A 26,578-nucleotide genomic window follows, 5' to 3' on the forward strand; every position below is an offset into this window, starting at 1 on the left:
GAATCTAACAAAGAAAATAAAAAGGTCATGAAGAACCTAGGGGTAAGATGGGAATAAAGACACAGACCTACTAGAGGATGGACTTGAGGGTATGGGGAGGGAGAAGGGTAAGCTGTGACAAAATGAGAGAGTGGCATGGACATATATACACTACCAAGAGTAAAAAAGATAGCTAGTGGGAAACAGCCACAGCATAGGGAGATCAGCTTGGTAGTTTGTGACCACCTATAGGGATGGGATAGGGAGGGTGGGAGGGATGGAGATGCAAGAGGGAAGAGATATGGGAACATATGTATATGTATAACTGATTCACTTTGTTATCAAGCTGAAACTAATACACCATTGTAAAGCAATTATACTCCAATAAAGATGTTAAAAAAAAAAAAGAATCTTGTGTGCGAGGTCACTATCCACACCTCCCCTCCCAGGAGCCAGTGCAGCCCGTCACTGCCAGGGGCCTGTGACCCAGGGACAACTTCCCCGCGAGAGCACACGATGCCCTCAAGCTGTTGCAATGTCATGCTGGCCTCTGCCATTGCAGGCTCGCCTCACGTTCTGTACCCCTCTGGCCTGAGTGAGCCAGAGCCCCCATATCAGCCGCTACTTTAACCCCCTCCTGTCTGGGTGAAGAACAGACACCAGAGGGCGACCTACATGCAGATGCGGGGTCAAAACCAAAGCTGAATCCCAGGAGCTATGTGAACAAAGAAGAGAAGGGGAAATCTCTCTGTGCAGCCTCAGGAGCAGTGGATTAAATCTCCACAATCAATTTGATGTGCCCTGCATCTGTGGAATAACTCAATAGACAATGAATCATCCCAAAACTGAGGCAGTGGACTTTGGGAGCAACTGTAGACTTGGGGTTTGCTTTCTGCATCTAATTTGTTTCTAGTTTTATGTTTATCATAGTTTAGTATTTAGACTTATTATCATAGGTAGCTTTGTTTATTGATTTGGTTGCTCTTTTCCTTTTTAAAATATATTTATATATAAATATATATATATATATAGTTTGTTTCTTTGTTTTCCTTTTTCTTTTTGTGAGTTTGTATCTGTATGCTTCTTTCTGTGATATTGTCTGTATAGGTTTGCTTTTACCATTTGTCCTAGTGTTCTGTCTGTCCATTTTTTTTCCTTTAGTATAGTTTTTAGCACTTGTTATCATTGATGGATGTGTTTATTGGTTTGGTTGCTCTTTTTTTTAATTACTTTTTAATTTTAATAATTAATTTTAATTTTTTTATTTTAATAACTTTATTTTATTATTTTCTTTTCTTTTTTTCTTTCCTCCCTTTTCTTCTGAGCTGTGTGGCTGACAGTGTCTTGGTGCTCTGTCTAGGTGTTAGGCCTGAGCCTCTTGAGGTGGGAGAGCTGAATTCAGGACATTGGCCCACCAGAGACCTCCCAGCCCCTTGTAATACTAATTGGCGAGAACTCTCCCAGAGATCTCCATCTCAACACTAGGACCCAGCTCCACTCAACGACCAGCAAGCTCCATTGCTGGACACCCCATGCCAAACAACTAGCAAGACAGGAACACAACCCCATCCATTAACAGAGAGGCTGCCTAAAATCATACTAAGTTCACAGACACCCCAAAACACACCACCAGATGCGGTCCTGCCCACCAGAAAGACAAGATCCAGCTTCACCCACCAGAACACAGGCCGCAATTTCCTCCATCAGGAAGCCTACACAACCCACTGAACCAACATTACCCACTGGAGGCAGACACCCAAAACAATGGGAACTATGAACCTACAGCCTGAGAAAAGGAGACCTTAAACACAGTAAGTTAAGCAAAATGAGAAAACAGAAAAATACACAGCAGATGAAGGAGCAAGGTTAAAACCCACCAGGCCAAAAAATGAAGAGGAAATAGACAGTCTACCTGAAAAAGAATTCAGAGTAATGATAGTAAAGATGATCCAAAACCATGGAAATAGAATGGAGAAAATACAAGAAATGTTTAACAAGGACCTAAAAGAACTAAAGAACAAACAAACAATGATGAACAATACAATAAATGAAATTAAAAATTCTCCAGAGGAAACAATAGCAGAATAAATGAGGCTGAAGAATGGAAAAGTGACCTGGAAGATAAAATAGTGAAAGAAACTACCACAGAGCAGAAAAAAAGATAAAAGGAATAAAAAGAATTAAGGACAGTCTCAGAGACCTCTGGGACAGCATTAAACGCATGAACATTCAAATTATAGGGGTCCTAGAAGAAGAAGAGAAAAAGAAAGGGACTGCAAAAATATTGGAAGAGATTATAGTTGAAAACTTCCCTAATACGGGAAAGGAAATAGTCAATCAAGACCAGGAAGTGCAGAGAGCCCCATACAGTATAAATCCAAGGAGAAACATGCCAGGACACATATTAATCATACTATCAAAAATTAAATACAAAGAAAAAATATTAAAAGCACCAAGAGAAAAGCAACAAATATCATACAAGGGAATCCCCATAAGGTTAACAGCTGATTTTTCAGCAGAAATTCTGAAAGCCAGAAGGGACTGGCAGAACATATTGAAAGTGATGAAAGGGAGAAACGTACAACCAAGATTACTCTACCCAGCAATGATCTCATTCAGATTTGACAGAGAAATTAAAACCTTTACAGATGACAAAAACTAAGAGAATTCAGCAACACCAAACCAGCTTTACAGCAGATGCTAAAGGAACTTCTCTAGGCAGAAATACAAGAGAAGGAAAAGACCTACAGTAATAAACACAAAACAATTAAGAAAATGATAATACAAACATACATATTGATAATTACCTTAAATGTAAATGGACTAAATGCTCGAACCAAAACACATAGACTGGCTGAATGGGTACAAAAACCAGACCCATATGTATGCTGTCTACAAGAGACCCACTTGAGACCTAGGCACACACACAGACTGAAAGTGAGGGGTTGGAAAAAGATATTCCATGCAAAAGGAAATCAAAAGAAAGCTGGAGTTGCAATTCTCATATCAGAAAAAATAGACTTTAAAATAAAGACTGTTACAAGAGGCAAAGAAGGACACTACATAATGACCAAGGGATCAATCCAAAAAGATATTACAATTGTAAATATTTATGCACTGAACATAGGAGCAGTTCAATACATAAGGCAAATGCTAACAGCCATAAAAGGGGAAATCAACCGTAACACAGTAATAGTAAGGGACTTTAACACCCCACATTCACCAATGGACAGATCATCCAAAATGAAAATAAATAAGGAAACACAAACTTTAAATGACACATTAAACAAGATGGACTTAATTGATATTTATAGGTCATTCCATCCAAAAACAATGAAATACACTTTTTTCTCAAGTGCTCATGGAACATTCTCCAGGATAGATCACATCTTGGGTCACAAATCAAGCCTCAGTAAATTTAAGAAAATTGAAATCATATCAAGCATCTTTTCTGACCACAATGCTATGGTATTAGAAATAAAGTACAGGGAAAGAAATGTAAAAAACACAAACACTTGGAGGATAAACAATATGTTGCTAAATAACCAAGACATCACTGAAGAAATCAAAGAGGAAATCAAAAAACACCTAGAGGCAAATGACAATGAAAACACAATGATCCAAAATCTATGGGATGCAGCAAAAGCAGTTCTAAGAGGGAAGTTTATAGCAATACAATGCTACCTCAAGAAACAAGAAACATCTCAAATAAACAACCTAAACTTACACCTAAAGAAATTAGAGAAAGAAGAACAAAAAAACCCCAGAGTTATCAGAAGGAAAGAAATCATAAAGATCAGATCAGAAATAAGTGAAAAAGAAATGAAGGAAACAATAGCAAAGAGCAATAAAACTAAAAGCTGGTTCTTTGAGAAGATAAACAAAATTGATGAACCATTAGCCAGACTCATCAGAAAAAAAAGGGAAAAGGGTCAAATCAATAGAATTAGAAATGAAAAGGAGAAGTAAGAACTGACACTGCAGAAATACAAAGGATCATGGGAGATTACTACAAGCAACTCTGCCAATATAATGGACAACCTGGAAGAAATAGACAAATTGTTAGAAAAGCACAACCTTCTGAGACTGAACTAGGAAGAAATACAAAATATCAACAGACCAATCACAAGCACTGAAATTGAAACTGATTAAAAATCTTCCAACAAACAAAAGCCCAGGACCAGATGGCTTCACAGGCGAAGTCTATCATTTAGAGAAGAGCTAACACCTATCCTTCTCAAACTCTTACATAATATAGCAGAGGGAGGAACACTCCCAAACTCATTGTATGAGGCCACAGCCACCTGATACAAAAACCAAAGATGTCACAAAAAAAGAAAAGTACAGGACAATATCACTGATGAACATAGATGCAAACCTCCTCAACAAAATACTAGCAAACAGAATCCAACAGCACATTTAAAGGATCATACACCATGATCAAGTGGGGTTTATCCCAGGAGTGCAAGGATTCTTCAATGTATGCAAATCAATCAATGTGATAAACCATATTAACAAATTGAAGGAGACAAACCATATGATCATCTTGATAGATGCAGAAAAATCTTTGGAAAAAATTCAACACCCATTTATGATAAAAACCCTGCAGAAAGTGGGCATAGAGAGAACTTATCTTAACATAATAAAGGCCATATATGACAAATCCACAGCCAACATTGTTCTCAATGTTGGTGGAAAACTGAAACCATTTCCACTAAGATCAGGAACAAGACAAGGTTGCCCTCTCTCACCACTATTATTCAACATAGTTTTGGAAGTTTTTGCCACAGCAACCATAGAAGAAAAAGAAATAAAACGAATCCAAATCAGAAAAGGAAAAGTAAAACTGTCACTGATTGCACATGACATGATACTATACATAGAGACTCCTAAAGATGCTACCAGATAACCAATAGAGCTAATCAATGAATTTGGTAAAGTAGCAGGATACAAAATTAATGCACAAAAATTTCTTGCACTCCTATACACTAATGATGAAAAATTTGAAAGAGAAATTAAGGAAACACTCCCATTTACCATTGCAATAAAAGCATAAAATACCTAGGAATCAATCTACCTAAGGAGACAAAAGACCTGTATGCAGAAAACTATAAGACACAGATGAAAGAAGTTACAAATGACACAAACAGATGGAGAGGTATACCATGTTCTTGGATTGGAACAATCAACATTGTGAATGAAAATGACTCTACTACCCAAAGCAATCTACAGATTCAATGCAATGCCTATCAAACTACCAATGGCATTTTTCATGGAACTAGAACACAAGATTTCACAATTTGTATGGAAACACAAAAGACCCCGAATAGCCAAAGCAATCTTGAGAAAGAAAAAGAGAGCTGGAGGAATCAGGCTCCCTGACTTCAGACTATACTACAAAGCTACAGTAATCAAGAGAGTATGGTACTGACACCTAAACAGAAATATAGATCAATGGAGCAGGATAGAAAGCCCAGAGATAAACCCATGTATCTATGGTTACCTTATCTTTGATAAAGGAGGCAAGAATATACAATGGAGAAAAGACAGCCTCTTCAATAAGTGGTGCTGGGAAAACTGGACAGCCACATGTAAAAGAATGAAATTGGAAAACTCCCTAACACCATACACAAAAAAAACCCTCAAAATGGATTAAAGAACTAAATGTAAGGCCAGACAGTATAAAACTCTCCGAGGAAAACATAGGCAGAACACTCTATGACATAAATCACAGCAAGATCACAGCAAGATCCCTTTTGACCCACCTCCTAGAGAAAGGGAAATAAAAACAAAAATAAACAAATGGGACCTAATGAAGCTTAAAAGATTTTGCACAGCAAGGAAACCATAAACAAGACAAAAAGACAACCCTCAGAATGGGAGAAAATATTTGCAAATGAAGCAACTGACAAAGGATTAGTCTCCAAAATATACAAGAAGCTCATGCAGCTCAATATCAAAAATCAAGCAACCCAATCCAAAAATGGGTAGAAGACTAAACAGACATTTCTTCAGAGAGGATATACAGATTGCCCACAAAGACATGAAAGGATGCTCAACATCACTAATCATTAGAGAAATGCAAATCAAAAGTACAATTTGGTATTACCTCATACCAGTCAGAATGGCCATCATCAAAAATTCTACAAACAATAAATGCTGGAGAGGGTGTAGAGGAAAGGGAACCCTCTTGCACTGTTGGTGGGAATGTAAATTGATACAGCCACTATGGAGGTTCCTTAAAAAATTTTAAAAGAACTACCATACATACGACCCAGCAATCTCACTACTGGGCATATATACCCTGAGAAAACCATAATTCAAAAATAGACATGTATCACAATGTTCACTGCAGCACTGTTTATAATAGCCAGGACATGGAAGCAAACTAAGTGTCCATCATCAGATGAATGGGTGAAGAAGATGTGGCACATATATACAATATAATATTAGCCATAAAAAGAAATGAAATTGAGTTATTTGTAGTGAGGTGGATGGACCTAGAATCTGTCATACAGAGTGAAGTCAGAAAGAGAAAAACAAATACTGTATGCTAACACATATATATGGAATCTAAAAAATTTTTTAAAAGTGGTTTTGAAGAACCTAGGTGTAGGATAGGAATAAAGACAAAGATGTAGAGAATGGACTTGAGGACACAGGGAGGGGGAAGGGTAACCTGGGACGACGTGAGAGAGTGGCATGGACATATATACACTACCAAAGGTAAAACAGATGGCTAGTGGGAAGCAGCCGCATAGCACAGGGAGATCAGCTCAGTGCTTTGTGACCACCTAGAGGGTTGGGATAGGGAGGGTGGTAGGGAGATGCAAGAGGGAGGGGATATGGGGATATATGTATACCTATAGCTGATTCGCTTTGTTATACAGCAGAAACTAACACACCGTTGTAAAGCAATTATACTCCAATAAAGATGTTTAAAAAAATCCAAATTATAAAAAATAAAGGAGGGATACATTTCTCTTCAAAAATAATCTAGGGAGTAGGTGAGCAGAAAAAATGTGTGAAGAACACTGATCTAATCTAACAGGCCATTTTACAAATGATAATGTTGATACTCCGAGATGGTAGCATACTCGCACCTAATCCTGAAGCCAGACCCATAAAGCAGTATTACCTGACATTTCTTTTTTACCTGGTGGTGTGAAGACCCATTGTGAATATACTTCAAAAAGAATACAGCTCTCATCTAGGGCTTTTTCACCTCGGGTATCTGACCCCTGCCAAATTGCAGTGTGTATATTTATGTGTATTTTTCTGACGAACACTTCTATAGTTTTATGGTCACTTTACAGGAGACATCAACATAAACAGAACTTAATAGTTAACTCATAAGTCTCTACCCAGGTAATTGCCTTCTTAATTCAAGTTCATTTCTCTGTTGAATCTCTTACCTGAGGCTCATGCTTTTCTGACCCTCTTGCATACTCTTGTCTCTTACCTCTTTCAAAGATGTGAAACAGTCTTCACGCAGAAAAACCTCTTTTATTAAATCTTACTTGTAGTAAGTCATCCATGATCTCAACAGGGTGACCTAGTCTATGTTAACTACGCACGAACTGAAGACTTCTTTAAACTAGAGCGGGACATGAAAATTAATTGCTCTGGGAAGATTCTGATTGCCAGATATGGGAAAATTTTCAGAGGAAATAAGGTAAAAAATAATCTTTTTTTCTTTTCCACAAAAATAAAAAGTTATATTGTATCTTACATGGGTAGAACCACATCCTTAAAACTTTTGGAGGACTGTGATCTTCTCATACTCTGTACCAGCCCACCTAATAGGGAAGATACATTTTCTAGCTTATATACAGGGGTTTTAAACTGGGTCATTTGAATTTGGCCAGGGTAGAAGTTCAGGGAAACAGAACAGGTTTTTTCCATACCTACACATTATGCCTGTGGTCTACAAAGAAGCATGCATTTGATTTGTTGTTAACCTTCAGTATCTTTGTTTTAAATGTTACCTTTGAAAATATTTACTAAATTGAATTTTAGTATTAATTCTTATTATAGGTAATGAGAGAAACCAATTTATACACAGCAGTTTTGAAAGTTACTATCACTTAATTTGGCTTGATTTGCTAATATTTTTTCCTCTTTTGTGGGAAACTAAATTTCAGAAATATTCCCTCTCAACCATAGAAGAAATGGGAGTCTAGTCTGTGGAGTCTACTTGCTTATTGTGCTTCTAGACTAGAGGAAGGAAGTAGCACATACTCACTACCACTAATATGTACATTTTTAAAATCTGCTGCTCTGAGGGCTGATTCAGCCCTGGAAACTCATTTTTAGAGCTTGCAGTAGGAAAAAGAAAAAGCCAACTCTCTGTGAGATGTCCCTTGTTTTAAGTCTAAGGATAAAAGATTGAAGATAAAGTTTAGCTACTTATTTAAGAGTAATTTTGAGTTACCAACCTAAAATATGAAAGACTGTCTATTCCAGGTTAAAAATGCCCAGCTGGCTGGGGCCAAAGGGATCATTTTGTACTCAGATCCTGCTGATTACTTTGCTCCCGGGGTGGAGTCCTATCCAGGTGGTTGGAATCTTCCTGGAGGTGGTGTTCAGCGTGGAAATATCTTAAATCTTAATGGTGCAGGGGACCCTCTCACACCTGGCTACCCAGCAAATGGTGAGTGACCAGGCCTTAATCATCACAAAAACCTTAACATTGTAAAGTGATTTTACCAAAGGATTTCCTTTGACACATGGATAAAGTATGTCTTTTTCTCGTTCTCTTTGTGTCTAAGAATAAAGGAATTTGAACTCAGAAAATTGTTGGTTCGGGTCCCTTATCCCTTATTTGGAATCCTCGGGTCTGATAGGTTTTGAAATGCAGACATTTTCAGATATTTAAAAGTAATATGGTGCATATACCATTTCTTGCATAACATTCACATAGGAGGCTGGAACATAAAATGGGAAGCAAGCATGTAAATATTTTTGCAGTAAAATGTATGAATAATCATATTAAGCAGAGGAATGTAAGTAATATAGTCTGTCTATTCAAGTCAGATCTTGCTTCCAAATTAGTTTACATCAGATCATGTTTTGTTGACAAGTAAATTCCCCCCAATTAATGGATTTCACAGTTTTTAAAATTTCTAGTTGTAGATAAGGGATAGTAGAACAAAAGAAGTTCTATAAATCCCTGAAATGACATTTAGAATTTAGAGCCTAGAAAATGCTTATTGTATCATTGCTGTATAAAGATAATAGTGATCACTTTCAAGGAGTAGTTCCTAAATGCTAGCTCTTACATGCCTTAACAACCCTATAAGCTTTGTTATGTTATTATCTCTACTTGATAGAGGAGGGAAGCGAGACTAGAAGTAAGCAAACTCTGCCCTAGACCATCACAGCACTAAATGAGGAGTGGGGATTCAAATTCAGATGGTCTGGCTCCGGAGTCCACATGTTTGTCTTATGCTGAAATGCTCTGCTGTAAAACAGTAGATCATTAATAAAGGGAGCTAATTTATTTTGAATGTACTCAGCTAGTTGATGACATTTACAAAAATCTGTGATCACTTAATTTGTGTGGTTTAAAACTAACTAAGGTGTGTACCTTGGATAAAATAGGTTACCAAGTATCCATGGCATTTCCATATTTATATTTCATCTGTTTTTTCTATCAAATTGTAAACTCCTTTAAAGTTTATGCATTTTGGCTTCGTAAATCTTCTTGGAATATAGTACATTATCATAGATTTTTGTAAAGCAATACATATTATCCTATAATAAAATCACTTAAGTCTACCTGAACTTTATTTACTTAGCCTTTTTATTCCCAAGCTTTGAAAAATGCAACTTCTCCCAAGCTCTGTTGGTTATATAGAGTTAAAATTGTACCTCCTGCTGATGCAGGGGACACGGGTTCGTGCCCCGGTCCGGGAAGATTCCACATGCCGCGGAGGGGCTGGGCCCGTGAGCCATGGCCGCTGAGCCTGCGCGTCCGGAGCCTGTGCTCCGCAACGGGAGAGGCCACAGCAGTGAGAGGCCCGCATACCACACACACAAAAAAAACTTGTGAACATAAAATAAGATTAACTGGACTATTTCTGTTTATTATCCTCAAATTTAAAAGATGACATTGTAGAAAGAAAAATCATGTTATCCCTGTGAGGCTTGCATTTGTTGAATTCCCTTTTGTGCCCTATTTTTTTCTTTTCCTTTTAATTTTAGTTTTTATTATGGAATAGTTCTAACATACAAAAAAATAGAGAAAATTATCACCACTTTGTCAATCTTATTTTATCTCTTCGTCTTTCCTTTTGCATTATTACCCTAAAGAATTTTAAAACAAATCCCATGCAACATATTATTATGTCATTTTACTATAAAAAGAATAGCTTTTGCAATCCCCTAAAGCTCTTATAATTTAAAACTTTGAAGAAAAAAATGGAAAAATAGCTCTTATTTTTCTTAAATCTGAAGAAATGACAGAAAATGTGTTTTTATTTTGAGGTAGAGTTTACATGTAACAAAACGCACAGGTCTTGAGTTAATTCAATAATTTTTTAAATTGCATGTATCTATATCACTCAAAATAAGATATAGGACATTTCTATTACTCCAGAAAGTTCTCTGGTGCCCCTTTCTGGTCAATTTTTACCATATTCCCCTAGAAGCAACCACTTTCTGATATCTGTCATCATTGATTAGTTTGGTTTTGAACTTCATATAAATGGAATCAGATAGTAACTATTCTTTTGTGTGCTGGTGTAAAATCAAATAACAGTCAAGCTAAGAAGAAAGAAAAGAGAATTTTATTTGAGTCAAACTGAGGATTATAACCCAGGGAACAGATTTGCAGAAGCTCTGAGAACTGTTCCATTGGTCAGGAGTTAGAGATGCAATTTTATACATTTCTGAGACAAAGAATTTCTGTGTTGTATTGACAGGTTAGCATTCTACATAAAGTTGATCAAAGATGTTTTGGTCAATACAACTCCCTGTATGGGATGAAAAAGAAACTAAAATAACCTGAAAATTGTCTGAATAAAGCAACCATTTTTCTTAAAGGTGATTACATCCTCCTGTTTGAGGAGGTCTGGTTAATGTACAATACAGATGCACACTGAACATTGGGAAAGGCCTACCACAAAGTGGGCATATTATTTTTTTCCTTTCTTAGTTTGATTTCCCGGTCATAGAAAAATTTATGATTTTCCCTCATCATTTGCCTTGCTGCTCTCACTGAGTGCAACGATTAGAGATTAGTTATGTTATTGTGTGTGTTAATAGTTTCTTCCCTTTACTTGCTGAGTAGAATTCTATTATGGGACTGTTCTACAAATTGCTTATTCATTCTCCTATTTACAAACAGCTGGACTGTGTCCCATATGGGCTACCTAGATTCAGCTGCTATGAGCAATTTTGTGCAGGTCTTTTTGTGGACATATGTTTCCATCTTTCTTGGGTAAATACCTAGGAGTGTAATTGTTCTGCCATAGGGCATAATTCGGCATAACATTATTTTTCAAAGAAGTTATTTAAAGTGACTCTCTAATTATACACTCTTACAAGAATGTATGAGAGTTTCAGTTGCTCCACATTTTCGCTAACATTTGAAACTGTCTTTCTAATTGTAACAGTTCTAGTGGATGCAATTTAAGAATGTGTTTAATCTGATTTACAGAGAACATTTTGAAAGGGACTCCATTTTTATTAGAAGTATGTTCAACTTTTTTTCAGAATATGCTTATAGACGTGAAATCGCAGAGGCTGTTGGTCTTCCAAGTATTCCTGTTCATCCAATTGGATACTATGATGCACAGAAGCTCCTAGAGTAAGTTTGTAAGAAACAAACCGATGGCTATTTGGGTAATTCTCTTTACTGGCAATCTTCAACTTTCATGCTTTTATCTCCATTATTTGATACTGAAGTTTTCTGTGCTCAATTTTTACCATACCCCCCTAGAAGCAACCACTTTCTGATATCTATCATCATTGATTAGTTTGGTTTTGAACTTGATATAAATGGAATCAGATAGTGTCTATTCTTTTGTGTGTTGGCAGAAAATCAAATAAGCATACAATTTTATCACCATTTTATAGAACAGTGGTTCTAACCTGGGATTTGCTTTAAATACTGGTATCCAGTGTGTGACAGCCATGAAAGTGAGTCTTTCAGATCATCAACTGTGGGGAGTGTCATTGATAAGGTGCTCCACTGTGTTTTGAAATCCATCACCCTGTTTGTATCAAGGCCATGCTTCCCATAGATGCTCCCAGTCAGTAACTAAATGCAGCAAGGGTACTAAATGAGGCCCATTACTGGGAGGCATGGGACTCCTCTGATGGGAGACTCTGGCTCAGGACTCCCTGACAGCCTTGCTATCAAGGGATTCTGCCACCAGCATTCTTCTTTCTTCTCTTTCTCTTTTACCCCATTTCTGACCTGCATTGCAGTCGGATGGCTTTCTCAGCCTCTCTTAGCTCCCTTGCTATTTCCTTCACACGCCTTTCCCCTAATAAATCTCTTACTTATTGAAACCTCTTATTGTCTACTTCTTGGTGGACCTGGAATAATGCCCTTTGAAAGCATCTTCCATTGATTTTCATCTTTATCCATTCCACTTCTTCCTCTGCTTTCACTATTGAAGCTTCTCCAAAGTTGTTATTGTTTAACCTGACATTGGAGCTCTTTCCTCTTTCCTCTCCTGCTTTCTCTCATCTGCATGTCCCTTCTTCTCCATTATCCTTGAGGAGGGGAGAGAGCACTGACTTCTCTGAAAGTAGAATCACTGGAGACCAAAGCATCCAGCCAGTTAGTCCCTTTTCTTCTTTGAGTTTAAGGCATTCTTAATCATTTTATTCTAGAATGTATAAGAAAACTTATTTATGACCTAGTTCAGTGCCCTCATTTTTACAGGTGAGGAGGCTGTCATCAGAGAATTGGAGGTGTCTGTCCAATTTAAGGGCAGATTAAGGAATAGCAAGCACCCTGGTCTTTTTTTCTTTTGAGCTCTTAGCTTTACCACATGGGTTAAGATTCAGGATGGGGCACAACTTTTGAGGGCACCACGGACTATGTGTTTGTGTAAATATAAAGTCTAAATATTCATTATATTTAAAAGATGAACGTGATTGTAGCTTTACCTGTGATAGTGGAAAATTGCAAACAACACAAATCTTCAATAATTGATAAGTAGTTAAATATATTACTGTCTATGACAGTACATGAAGCCATTAAAATATATGTTGTACAAGAGTATTTAACAATGTGGGTACATGCTTATGCTATACTATTAAATAGAAAAAGTAGATTTCAAATATATATATATATATATATATATATATATATATATATATAATCCCTAAATTATATGTTTTAAAAAGTGAACCTGTATTATCTTTGTAGTTAGAAAAAGAGTGCATGGAAGGAAAGAAGGAAGGATTATACAGAATTGGACGTGAAGTTTATTTAGCCATGTCTATCATTTGACTGCTCTGGTAAACTAGTTGAATTTGGCTATGCCCTAACTGGGTAGTAGAATTATTAATACTTGATCAAAAAAATTACCAAATGTATTTAAGTCAGCTTTAGTAAGTCATTTTGTAAATGCAGTCATCATTAAATAACATAAATTCTATGGAAGTATATTTTGCATTCAAAACGCCATGATTAAAAATGAATTTTGGTAGTACAGAAATGTATTAAAAATGTATTTGGCAGGAGAAGATGATCTGTGTATACTAAAAGCAATAAGATAATTTCTGTTTTACCATCCATACCTTCTAAGGTATAGTGAAATGTTCTAGACTGGAATTTAGTCATAAAACATTTTAAGAACATGTAATTTGTTTATGAATTTAATTGGGCGTATTTACTCCCTCTGCATAATTATCTAGGGAGTGTGCTACATATCCATTATAGTCAGTTCTCATATTCCCACAAACGGTTAGCAGTGTAACATTATGTATTAATTAGAATAGACAGTATTTTACAAATTGGATATATCATAAAATGAAAGTTTCTTAACAAGTATTTGAGAAGAAGAGGAGAGACATAAAGTTATATAATGGCCCAGGTATGCCGACAACTTTAATAAAAAGTTGATGAAATGTGAATTATAGAAAAAAGAAAATTGTGTTTACCTAGGTGGGAGAAAAGGGGAACAGGGTGTGTGTTCTTTCTTATTCTTTTTTGCATCTGTACTGAAGGGAATGTGGTTACATGGTTTCTTTTTGTCTCCCTGAGTAACTATCAGGATTATAATGACAGCAACGACAATAATAATAAAGACAATGATAATAGCATCTAACATGCATAGAGTGCTAATTATATTCTAGCACTTACTTTTTGCTAAATGATTACATACTGTTTATCAATTAGCCCATAAAACAACTACATGTGTTAGTATTGTGATAACTAATTTTACAAATAAAGAAATCAAAGTTCAGAGAGTATGTGATAGATCTGGGACCCAAATTCATGTCTGATGTAAAAGACAGCTTTGTTGAGCATCACTTATTCTCTATTCAACAGCACAAGCATTTAGGAGGCATCTCTTTGTCAAGACACTGTCTCATTCTTGTGTCTCTGCTCAGAAGACTTTTAATGGCTTCCTACAGCCTGTCCACTCTAGGTACACTTATGGAATGGCCTCTTTTTGTCAAGCACTGTGATAAGAGTATGATTTATATATAGACTTTGTTCTCAGGGCCCTCAAAATATAGTATAGAAGCTCACAGCTAAATAGAGGCTACATGACAAACCACGAAATTCTAGCACATCATTTTCTGCCCATCTAGCTTGTTCCTAATTTTTAAGAATTAAACTCATTATTTTGAGATAATTGTGATTCACATGCAACTGTAAGTAGTACTAAAGAGTCCCTCTAGGCCATTTATCCAGCTTTTCCCAATGGTAACATCTTGCAAAGTATAGTACAATATCACAACCAAGATACTGATATATTTCTTTTTATACTCATGACACAAAACATTTCCATCATCACCAGGATCCCTCATGTGGCCCTTTTAGCCACACCCACTCCTTTCCTGTCCCCCTCCATCCATACCCTCTAACCTTAACTCCTAGCAACTACTAATCTGTTCACCATTTCTATAATTTCATCATCTCAAGAATGTTATATAAATGTATACCCTTGTGGGGTTTTTCTTCACTCAGCATAATTCTCTGGAGATTTGTTCAAGTTGTTGTATATATAGTTTTTTTTCTTTTTAATACTGAGGAGTGTTCCGTTGTATTTGGTATCCCAGTTTGTTTCACCATTCAAAGAACAACTAGTTTGTAGCTATTATGAATAAAGCTGCTACAGATAATCATGTACAGATTTGTGTGTCAACGTAAGTTTTCATTTCTCTGGAGTGCAATTGCCAGGTCATATGATAATAGCATGTTTACTTTTGTAAGAATCTGACAAACCTTTTCCATAGTGGTTGTATCCTTTTACATCCTACCAGCAATATAAAAAAAACACAGTTCTTCCAATCCTTTTATAAGCACTTGTATTCTGACATCACAAAATATTTCAGGTTTGTCTTGTATTTTCTTTCAATATTTCTAGTTTTCTGATAATTTTCATCATGAATGGATGTTGAATTTTCCCCAGTGTTTTATTGTTGCTGTGGTTGTTTGTTTTCTGCATCAATTTTTCTGATTATGTGGTTTTTCTTGAGCCTGTTAATGTGGTATATTACACTTTTTGATTTTTGTATGTGGTATCAGTCTTGCATTCATGGAATAAATCTCACTCGGTCATGGTGTATAATCCTTTCAAAATGCTGTTGAATTTGGTTTTCTAGTATTTTATTAATGATTTTTGTGTCAATATTCATATTTATCTTTAGTTTCCCTGTGATTTCTTTATCTGGTTTTGGTGTCATGGTAATGTTTGTCGCATAGGGTAACTTTAGAAATGTTCCTTCTGTTTTTCTAAAGAGCATGTGAAGGATTGGTGTTTATTCTTTACTGATTGCTAGCATTCAGCAGTGAAGCCATATGGGCTTCTCTTTCAGAGAAGTTTTTTTTGTTTTGTTTTGTTTTTTTGTGGTAGGCGGGCCTCTCACTGTTGTGGCCTCTCCCGTTGTGGAGCACAGGCTCCGGACGCGCAGGCTCAGCGGCCATGGCTCACGGGCCCAGCCGCTCCACGGCATGTGGGATCTTCCCGGACCGGGGCCCGAACCCGTGTCCCCTGCATCGGCAGGCAGACTCTCAACCACTGTGCCACCAGGGAAACCCTCTGAGAAGTTTTGATTACTTGTTATAGCCTACTTACATTTTCTCTTTCTTCAGTTTTGGTAGTTTATATCTTTTCAGGAATTCATTTCATTGAGGTTAATTTGTTGGTATATAACTGTTTATAGTGTTCCCTTATAATCCTTTTTATTTCTGTAAAGTCAATAGTAGTATTCCCTCTTTTGTTCCTGATTTTTAGTCTTTTCCCCTTTTTTTCTTGGTCAGTCTAGCTAATGATTTGTCAATTTTGTTGATCTTTTCAAAGAACCAACTTTTGCTTTCATTCATTTTTCTTTATCTTTTTTTCTAGATTCTATTTTGTTATTTTTGCTCCAGTCTTTATTATTGCCTTTCTTATGCTTATATGAATTTAGCTTTCTTTTCATTGCTGAGTTTCTTTGGGTGGAAGATTAGTTTATTGATTTGATAGCTTTCTACTTTTTTAATATAGGTGTTTACAGCTATATATTTCCTTCTAAACACTGTTTTAACTGCATCTCATAACTTTTGGTGTCTTATGTCTTCATTTTTATTCATCTCAAAGTTTTTTTGTGTGTGTGTGGTACGCAGGCTTCTCACTGTTGTGGCCTCTCTCGTTGCGGAGCACAGGCTCTGGATGTGCAGGCTCAGTGGCCATGGCTCACGGGTCCAGCCACTCCGCGGCATGTGGGATCTTCCCGGACTGGGGCATGAACCCGTGTCCCCTGCATCGGCAGGCGGACTCTCAACCACTGCACCACCAGCGAAGCCCCCATCTCAAAGTATTTTCTATTTACTCTTGTGATTTTTTTCTATGAGCCATTGGTTATTTAGGGTCAGTGTTTAATTTTCATATATTTGCAAATTTTCCCAACTTTTTTCTGTTATTTTTTTTCCTCAGAAGTTTATTTTAATTGCCTAGCAACACATTATCATAAATTACTCTCAAATTAATTATTTGGCTTCAGTGCAGGATCATTTATTAATGATGGTGGCAGTCAGCATCCATACATGGCTATTCTTAGACCACTGCTGTCTTCTTTTCTTTCTCGCTCTTTTTTTTTAAATTGGAGTATAATTGCTTTACAATGTTGTGTTAGTTTCTGCTGTACAGCAAAGTGAATCAGCTATATGTATATGTATATCCCCATATCCCTTCCCTCTTGGACCTCCCTCCCACCATCCCCCCATCCCCACCCATCTAGGTCATCACAGAGCACTGAGCTGAGCTCCCTGTGCTGTACAGCAGGTTCCTACTAGCAGTCTATTTTACACATGGTACTGTATATATGTCAATCCTAATCTCCCAGTTCATCCCACCCTCCCCTTCCCCCAATGTGTCCACTGCCAATTCTCTATGTCACCCTCTCTATTGCTGCCCTGCAAATGGGTTCATCGGTACCATTTTTCTGGATTCCACATATATGCATTAATATATGACATTTGTCTTTCTCTTTCTGACTTACTTCACTCTGTATGACAGACGCTAGGTCCATGCACATCTCTACAAATGACCCATTTTCATTCCTTTTTGCAGCTGAGTAATATTCCATTGTATATATGTACCACATCTTCTTTATCCATTCATCTGTTGATAGACATTTAGGTTACTTCCATGTCCTGGCGGTTGTAAATAGTGCTGCAATAAACATTGGGGTGCTTGCCTGGTGGTGCAGTGGTTAAGAGTCCGCCTGCTGATGCAGGGGACACGGGTTCATGCCCTGGTCTGGGAAGATCCCACATGCCGTGGAGTGGCTGGGCCCGTGAGCCATGGCCGCTGAGCCTGCACATCCAGAGCCTGTGCTCCGCAATGGGAGAGGCCACAGCAGTGAGTGGCCCGCGTACCGCAAAAAAAAAAAGAAAAGAAAAGAAAAGAAAAAAAAAAGAAAAGAAAAAAAGAATAAACATTGGGGTGTATGTGTTTTTTTGAATTATGGTTTTCTCAGCATATGTGTCTAGTAGTGGGATTGCTGGGTCATATGGTAGTTCTAATTTTAGTTTTTTAAAGGAACGTCCATACTGTTCTCCATAGTGGCTGTATCAATTTACATTCCCACCAACAGTGCAAGAGGGTTCCCTTTTCTCCACACCCTCTTCAGCATTTATCATTTGTAGACTTTTCGATGGTGGCCATTCTGACCAGTGTGAGGTGATATCTCACTGTAGTTTTGATTTGCATTTCTCTAATGATTAGTGATGTTGAGAGTCCTTTCATGTGTTTGTTGGCAATCTGTATCTCTTCTTTGGAGAAATGTCTACTTAGGTCTTCCGTGCATTTTTGGATTGGGTTGTTTGTTTATTTGATATTGAGCTGCATGAGCTGTTTGTATATTTTGGAGATTAATCCTTTGTCAGTTTCTTCATTTGCAAATATTTTCTCTGATTCTGAGGGTTGTCTTTTGGTTTTGTTTATGATTTCCTTTGCTGTGCAAAAGCTTTTAAGTGCAATTCGGTCCCATTTGTTTATTTCTGTTTTTATTTTCATTACTCTAGGAAGTGGGTGCTGTGATTTATGTTTTTCCTGTGTTTTCCTCTGAGAGTTTTATAGTGTCCTGTCTTACACTTAGGTCTTTAATTCATTTTGAGTTTATTTTTGTGTATGGTGTTAAGGAGTGTTCTAATTTCATTCTTTTACATGTGGCTGTCCAGTTTTCCCAGCACCACTTATTGAAGAGAGAGTCTTTTCTCCATAGTGCATTCTTGCCTCCTTTGTCATAGATTAGATGACCATAGGTACATGGGTTTATCTCTGGGCTTTCTATCCTGTTCCATTGATCTATATTTCTGGTTTTGGGCTAGTACCTTACTGTCTTGATTACTGTAGCTTTGTAGTATAGTCTGAAGTCAGGGAACCTGATTCCTCCAGCTCCGTTTTTCTTTCTCAAGATTGCTTTGGCTATTCAGAGTCTTTTGTGTTTTCATACAAACTGTAAAATTTTTTGTTCTAATTCTTTGAAAAATGCCATTGGTAATTTGATAGTGATTGCAATGAATCTGTAGATGAATGAATCTGCTTTGGGTAGTATAGTCATTATCACGATATTTATTCTTCTAATCTAAGAACATGGTATATCTCTCATCTGTTTGTGTCATCTTTGATTTCTTTCATCAGTGTTTTATAGTTTTCTGAGTACCGGTCGTTTGCCTCCTTAGCTAGGTTTATTCCTAAGTATTTTATTATTTTTGATGCAATAGTAAATGGGATTGTTTCCTTAATTTCTCTTTCTGATCTTTCATTGTTAGTGTATAGGAATGCAAGAGATTTCTGTGCATTAATTTTGTATTGTGCAACTTTACCAAATTCATTGATGAGCTCTAGTAGTTTTCTGGTGGCATCTTTAGGATTTTCTATGTATAGTATCACGTCATCTGCAAACAGTGACAGTTTTGCTTCTTCTTTTCCAATTTGTATTCCTTTTATTTCTTTTTCTTCTCTGATTGCCATAGCTAGGACTTCCAAAACTATGTTGAATAATAGTGGTGAGAGTGGACATCCTTATTTTGTTCCTGATCTTAGAGGCAATGCTTTCAGTTTTTTACCATTGAGAATGATGTTTGCTGTGAGTTTGTCGTATATGGCCTTTATTATGTTGAGGTAGGTTCCCTCTATGCCTACTTTCTGGAGAGTTTTTAGTATAAATGGGTGTTGAATTTTGTCCAAAGCTTTTTCTGCATCTGTTGAGATGATCATATGGTTTTTATTCTTTAATTTGTTAATATGGTGTATCATATTGCTTGATTTGCATATATTGAAGAATCCTTGCTTACTAAATTCTTTATACTATAGTTGGGTTAGTAAAAGGTTTGTATGATTAATAAAGAGATGATATGATTTCAGCCTTTTAAATTTATTGAGTTTTTTTATAGCCTAATATATGGTCTATCCTGAAAATTTGTCCTAGGTGCAGTTGAATATGTATACGTATTCAAGTACATATTCATACTCAAGACTTTTGTTGGGTAACATGTTTCATATGAGCCACTTGGCCTTTTTGGCTTGCCAGCTTTTCAGCTCTATGTCTGAGATATGAGAGCTCATATGAAAACCCAAGGAACTCACCACTTTGTCATTTCTTGCACCCTGAGGTCCTGAGCTGGTTTATTTTCTTTTCTCCACCTTTCAGAGTCTTATGTTTATTTTTTATGTATTTATAGTCCAGGGAATTTAGTTGTACTCATCAGGATGAATAGGGTAAAGTGCATCTTCTCAGAAGCAAATTCTCACTACTTTTCAAGCTTCTCTGTTATGGTATCCTTATCATCTTATACCCCAGCCAGATTAATCACCATGCCTTACTTTTGCTCTGACTCTTCAGCCTTCGTGCCTGTTTACATCATACATTGTACCTGGAATGCTCTTTACCTCCATCTTCCCTGCCCACATCTTACTCATTCTTTAAAAATCCAGATAAGTGAAACCTCCTGTAGAACGAAAATTATTTCTGATCCCACAAGGGGAATCAAGCTCTGTTTTGTCCTTCAGAACTTTATCTATCATATATCATGCTCTGTTTTATATCTATCTTTTTCTGACTTATAAACTCTTTGGTAGAATGACCATGTCTTGTACATATTTGTATTCCTTAGTGAGTACAATACAGTACCTTGAGCATTATAGAGAATAAATCTTTGCTAAATGGACAAATAAAATTTAATATGCTACACAATATAGATTTTTAAATTCAGTGTTGTTTATAGATACTTATTGAGCATCTATCATCTATCAAATCCTTTCAAAGACATTTCCAATATTATATTTTCTGAAATTTCTGTGATTTGAAATTTAAATATTCAACCTTTTAATTTTCACAGAATTTATTTTTTATTTATAGAGTGAAAGAAGGACCTAAAGAAAATTATATCCCTGATTAATTATCCCAGTGAAATTTAGTGACTAAAACCTCTGTTCTCCATAGATGTGCGATATTTTCTTGTCCTTGTGGGGGCACTGTAATCTTGGCTTTATATTTTATTATTTTCTGGGGATAGGGACTCTTCATTACCTTCCTTATAATATGTAATTGACTTCCTGATGAATTTGCACCTTGTTTTGTTTTCCATATTTTTATTTTGAAAAGGAAATACATTTACACAGTTCAAAATTCAAAGGGGTATACAATAAAAAGTTTCCCTCCTACCCATTTCCATCCCAAAGGCAATCAATATTATTAGTCTGCAATATAGTACTATAAAAATATTTTATGTATAATCAAGTATATGTATATTCTTCACTTGGCATCTACCATTTTTTGTATACATAATACTCTGCTATTTTGACTATTCATTATGATATTTAACAATGTATAATGCCCCTTCATTTTACTTGATGCTTTTCATGTGAAATTTTATTGTATATAGATAAATAAATTATATAGTATATTACATGAAATTATCTTTATTAAACAAACTCCCTCATGAGATAGGAAAATAAAAGAGTAAATATTTACTCTCTGATAGAGCATTTTAAAACAAAATATTATTTATACTTAGTTTTCCATGAGAAGATAATCATATTGATGTAGTTTTGCACATATAATATATTCTAGGTCAAGTTGAGCTGTTCCCATTACCTCAAATTAGTAGGCAAGGAATAAGTACCTGTGTGCAGGCACAGAAAAAAGGAGGAAACTACAGAAAATGTTTCACTGTAAATCATAGGGTGCATGCAGGTGTGTGGATCAGAGATTGAGGCATAAAAGACAGATTGATGTTTTTCACTCTCTTAAGTTTGTCTGGAGCCATCTTCTTCTATCTGCTTCTAGGTAGCAAAAGAACATTTGGTTTCCATGCCCAAATCAAGAATAAGTCAATCCATGCTCTTAAACAGTAAAGGAAGATATGCTGATATGAAACAGGAAGAACCTCACCATTCCACAGATATTATCATATTATTTTTCTCAATCACCTGGTGAGAGATAACCACGGCTAGTGGCATATATGGGCTGGTCCACCTGAATCTTTCCACCCTTTTGAATTAAAAAAATAAATAGTGTATAAAGCTTTGAGGGGCTGTTGGTTGAAGTGACATCCCTTCCTTTGCCCTTCCTCCCTTCCTAATAGATGAGTGCAAAAGTACTTTGTAAAGGATGACCATACATGTATTTGGGAATGTATGTATCAGTGGGAGAAATAACATAATGGGAAATTCCAAAGAGTTTGACACCTGCTGTTTCTTCAGGGCATGCTCTTGAGAGCACTTTTCACATGATTTACTGTTGGAAACTGGTAACACAGAGTCCAAATTCTTACCAAGTGTTTGAATCTCGATTGTACCACTAATCAGCTGCTTGACTTTGGGCATGTTACCTAATCTCTCTAAGCCTCACCCTCCTTATCTTTGAAGTGGGGATTAATAGCAGGACCACCTCATAAGAGGTGTATTGAGTTAAATGGCATATCCCTATGCAAAGCACTTTGTACTACCATGACTCATAGAAGCTATTATGAGCAGGCACTCAAGAAAACAAGTTCAAGGACATTTTAACTTATAACTTCAAAGGTTTCCTTCAGCTAATAATATTTTTTGTGTTCAACAGAAAAATGGGTGCATCAGCACCACCAGATCACAGCTGGAAAGGAAGCCTCCACGTGCCCTACAATGTTGGACCTGGATTTACTGGAAACTTCTCTACCAAGTTAAGAGACTATTTTTATAATAACTCTCTTTAGGAGGAGGAAAGCTTTTTCAAAAAACAATTACAGAGGATGACTGAAAAGTAAAATCTACTACCAGCAGGAGACATAACAACAGGTTGAAAAGGGGAATACACATATATCCTCACAATTGGACAATTGGTCAATGCAATTATTGCCTGTGTGCCTTTAGAAATATTCAAAACAATGTCAGATTTAAAAATTGTGGGTGGCAAGCTGTTAACCAGCATTTTTAGTCTGTGTCCTTTATTTTTGCATTAGAAAAGTCAAGATGCACATCCATTCCAACAATAAAGTGAAAAGAATTTACAATGTGATTGGAACTCTCAGAGGGGCAGTGGAGCCAGGTAAATTGATCATTTGCTCAGCAAATATCGATCGGGCAATTCTTCGGTGCCAGGTACTGCTCTGAGCTCTGGGAATGTAAGGTGAACAAAGCAAAGCAACTCTTTGTCCTAATGGAACTCACATAAACACAAAATAGATCAATAGGAGGTAATTTTACATTGTGATGCATGTTGTGAAGAAAGTAAATGTTGGGACTAGATTGGTCAGATGACCGAGGTTGTTGATAAACTATGCATGCTTCAATTAAAGGACCGAGAGAGGAAGATCAAGGAGAGATGGTTTACAGGTGTTTAATCTGAGCTTTCTGGATTTCCTTACCGCATATTTTACCTGGAGAAATATCTTCATTACAACGATAAGTAACACTCTTAGAAAATTAAGATAACCGGAAGTTAATGAGTCCTTTACATGGTTTTTTTTTTTTACACTGAAATGGGTGGAATATATATACACGTGATTTCCATATGATTTCAGATAACCTGCTCGATGATACATTTGAAAATAATCTTACTTTATTATGTTTGTTTCCTTAGGAACTATATGGTTATATTTCCTACCCAAACAGACAGAATTAAACTGAATATCTCTTGTGCAAGCAGCCAGGACTTTCTTTCAGGGATAAAGAATATTGATGTGCTTCCAATGAGCACTAAACAATGTACCACTGGCTATTTATTGAATCTCACTGAGTACATATTTTGTGCTAGCTCTGTGCTAGGCTTTGGGGATGGAGGGATTTTTTAAAAAGACACAGACCAGAGACATGAAGATCCCTACTGTTAAGTGTGGTAAATGCTTTTTTTAAAAAATCCTTTTACTTTGTTTTGCATGCAGGCTTTTCTCTAGTTGAGGCGAGCGTGGGCTACTCTGTTGTGGTGTGCGGGCTTCTCGTTGCAGTGGCTTCTCTTGTTGTAGAGCACAGACTCTAGGCACTCGGGCTCAGCAGTTGTGGCTCGCGGGCTCTAGAGCACAGGCTCAGTAGTTGTGGCACTCGAGCTTAGTTGCCCTGTGGCATGTGGGGTCTTCCCGGAACAGGGCTTGAACCTGTGTCCCCTGCATTGGCAGGCAGATTCTTAACCACTGTGCCACCAGGGAAGCCCCATGGTAAATGCTTTATCAATATGAAAAGACTGCCCAGAAAGCTGGATAGGGGTGCAATTCCCTCTCCCTGCAGAAAATAGAAACAGATCATAGAGAGGTAGAATCTTTGAGCTGTACGTTAAAAACTAAGTAGAAGGATTAGGAAGTGGAGAAATCATTATTTGGCCACTGTGTTCTCTTACTCTGAAAATACTGGAAACATAGTGTAAATAGGTAAGAGAGAAGTAACAGAGAATTATATAAAGAAGTGGATAAGGATACTTTTATACTCACTTATCATTACTTACATACTTATAATTACTGTAATTAATTGAAGTATACATTTGCTTATCACATTCATATTTTCTTCATACATCAAATTCAGAGCAAAGTGATACATTTACAAAAGTCTTCAGGAACCTTTGCTATCTTAACTTGAGTCCTGAGTGCTTTGTGTTTAGATGCTATTGAGTCATTTGCAATTTCCTCTATTCTTGACCTGTAATGGCAAGTAATTTTGCAATGATGCTTTCTAGACAGATATGTCATTCTTGGAGGTCACCGTGACTCTTGGGTATTTGGTGGCATTGACCCTCAGAGTGGAGCAGCTGTTGTTCAGGAAATTGTCAGGAGTTTTGGAAAGCTGAAAAAAGAAGGTAATGTAAGCAAAATGTAAAAAGACCATTTTTTCTGAATCTCAGTTTGGTCCTCAGTAAAGTGAGTATAAAAATACCACTTCATAGGTTTGTGTGAAACACGACAGAGAGGTTGCATGCAAATTATATCATCTTAGTAGCATAGAGTACTTAGTAGTGCTTAATAGTAGATAGTAGCTTTCAATAACTAGCAGCTATATTACTTATGTTGGTTAATGATATTGTTTATTCATTTTTATATGTTCATTTTTAATAATTCACTTATTTATATAATAAAGTTCATATTACCTATATTTATATATTAAATTATAATCTGAAATAAAGGAATTATACTATTAGTGGTTTCTCTGGCAACAAAGAAGATGGAGATGGGTTTCTTTACTGGAGAGTAGACACCAGATTTAGGTCATAAGCCAAAGCGTCCTGGTCTGAGAAATGTGAGCTTCTTGGGATCTTCCAGCCTCAGGCCTCAGGTCAAGTACACCAACTGACTGAGGGCATGAAAGCTAATTCAGAAAAATGCTGGTCTTCCTGCTTAATAGGATGCTGTCAAAAGTTCGATATCTGTATTCTCACGCCCCCAGCTTTGATTTCTCTCACAGATTTGAAGATTATACTACTAGCACAGTTACTTCAGTCATTTTAGAATCTTCATATGAAACCCAAAATAAAATTGAGTTCAAATGGTTAGTTTTTAAAGTAAACATTACATACTGAGAACAGAAGCTCTACTTTGTTCACTGACCCTGCAGACAAGGTGTCTGTGGGCTGTAAATGTGATCCATATTATTTTTTTTTTTTTTTTTTAGTATGCGGGCCTCTCACTGCTGTGGCCTCTCCCATTGCGGAGCACAGGCTCCGGACGCGCAGGCTCAGCGGCCATGGCTCACGGGCCCAGCCGCTCTGCGGCATGTGGGATCTTCCCGGACCAGGGCACGAACCCGCATATTTTTTTTTTTTAGCAACAATGAATGTGGTAAAAATATGTTACATTTGCCTGGTACTTACTCTCTCAGAGAAAAAGTGTTATCACGTGTTATCTATTTTGAACTCATAGGAGGAGGGATATGTTTAGCTATTTCTCTTTTCATTTTACAAATAAGTTAACTGAGGTTTCCAGAATGAAGTAATTCACCCAACGTTTTGTAGCTGGTGTGTGGCAGAATCAGAGAACTAGGGTTAAAATTCAGATTTCTGTCTCCCAGTCCACAAAACAGTGATGTCACTCTTTGAAATCAAATGTAAAGGTGCTCTATTCTTTTTTCCACACAGCTATCTTATTTTTTAAGAAAATAGAACTACGGAGACCTGAATTTACATAGCTTGTGAATTAGGTCGTGTTTCATAGTATCACAAAAAGTTTCATGATTTTGCCAGAAGATTTCTGTGGTAAATACAAAACATCACTATGACAATTACAAAGTATGCCAAAAGACTGCAATGATGGGGAATAATAATTAACAGGAGATTTGAATAATGCTATTAATATACTTAACAAAAATGAAGCACTGGACTCAACAGCTAGAGGGATATATATCCTTAAGCACAAATGAAATATGTACTCAAACAATAACTTACATGCCTGGAGCACTTGTTCAGTGCTATATTTACAAATATTATTCCATTTAATCCTCCTAACAATCAAGGAGTG

At 36.6% G+C, this 26,578-nt stretch overlaps 1 protein-coding gene and 1 pseudogene across 4 annotated transcripts in view; one reads left to right on the forward strand and one right to left on the reverse strand.

Annotated features, from left to right (window-relative positions):
- The window catches only part of LOC109552305 (lysine-specific demethylase 4D-like), a 359,102-nt pseudogene that overhangs the window by 157,544 nt on the left and 174,980 nt on the right, over window positions 1-26,578 (reverse strand).
- The window catches only part of FOLH1 (folate hydrolase 1), a 65,307-nt gene that overhangs the window by 18,120 nt on the left and 20,609 nt on the right, over window positions 1-26,578 (forward strand). For 3 of the 4 annotated variants that reach the window (XR_012333345.1, XM_033862108.2, XM_073808270.1), the window contains exons 5-10: window positions 7,529-7,654; window positions 8,446-8,632; window positions 11,698-11,791; window positions 22,726-22,824; window positions 23,105-23,190; window positions 24,808-24,927. Coding sequence is in view for 3 of the 4 variants with exons in the window: in XM_033862108.2 (XP_033717999.1) it covers window positions 7,529-7,654; window positions 8,446-8,632; window positions 11,698-11,791; window positions 22,726-22,824; window positions 23,105-23,190; window positions 24,808-24,927 (712 nt within the window). In the remaining variant the exon portion in view is untranslated. The remainder of the gene's footprint in view (window positions 1-7,528; window positions 7,655-8,445; window positions 8,633-11,697; window positions 11,792-22,725; window positions 22,825-23,104; window positions 23,191-24,807; window positions 24,928-26,578) is intronic. The other variant, XM_073808271.1, reaches the window with a different exon arrangement.

This window comes from Tursiops truncatus, chromosome 8, assembly GCF_011762595.2.
Source record: "Tursiops truncatus isolate mTurTru1 chromosome 8, mTurTru1.mat.Y, whole genome shotgun sequence".
NCBI classification, from domain to species: domain Eukaryota; kingdom Metazoa; phylum Chordata; class Mammalia; order Artiodactyla; family Delphinidae; genus Tursiops; species Tursiops truncatus.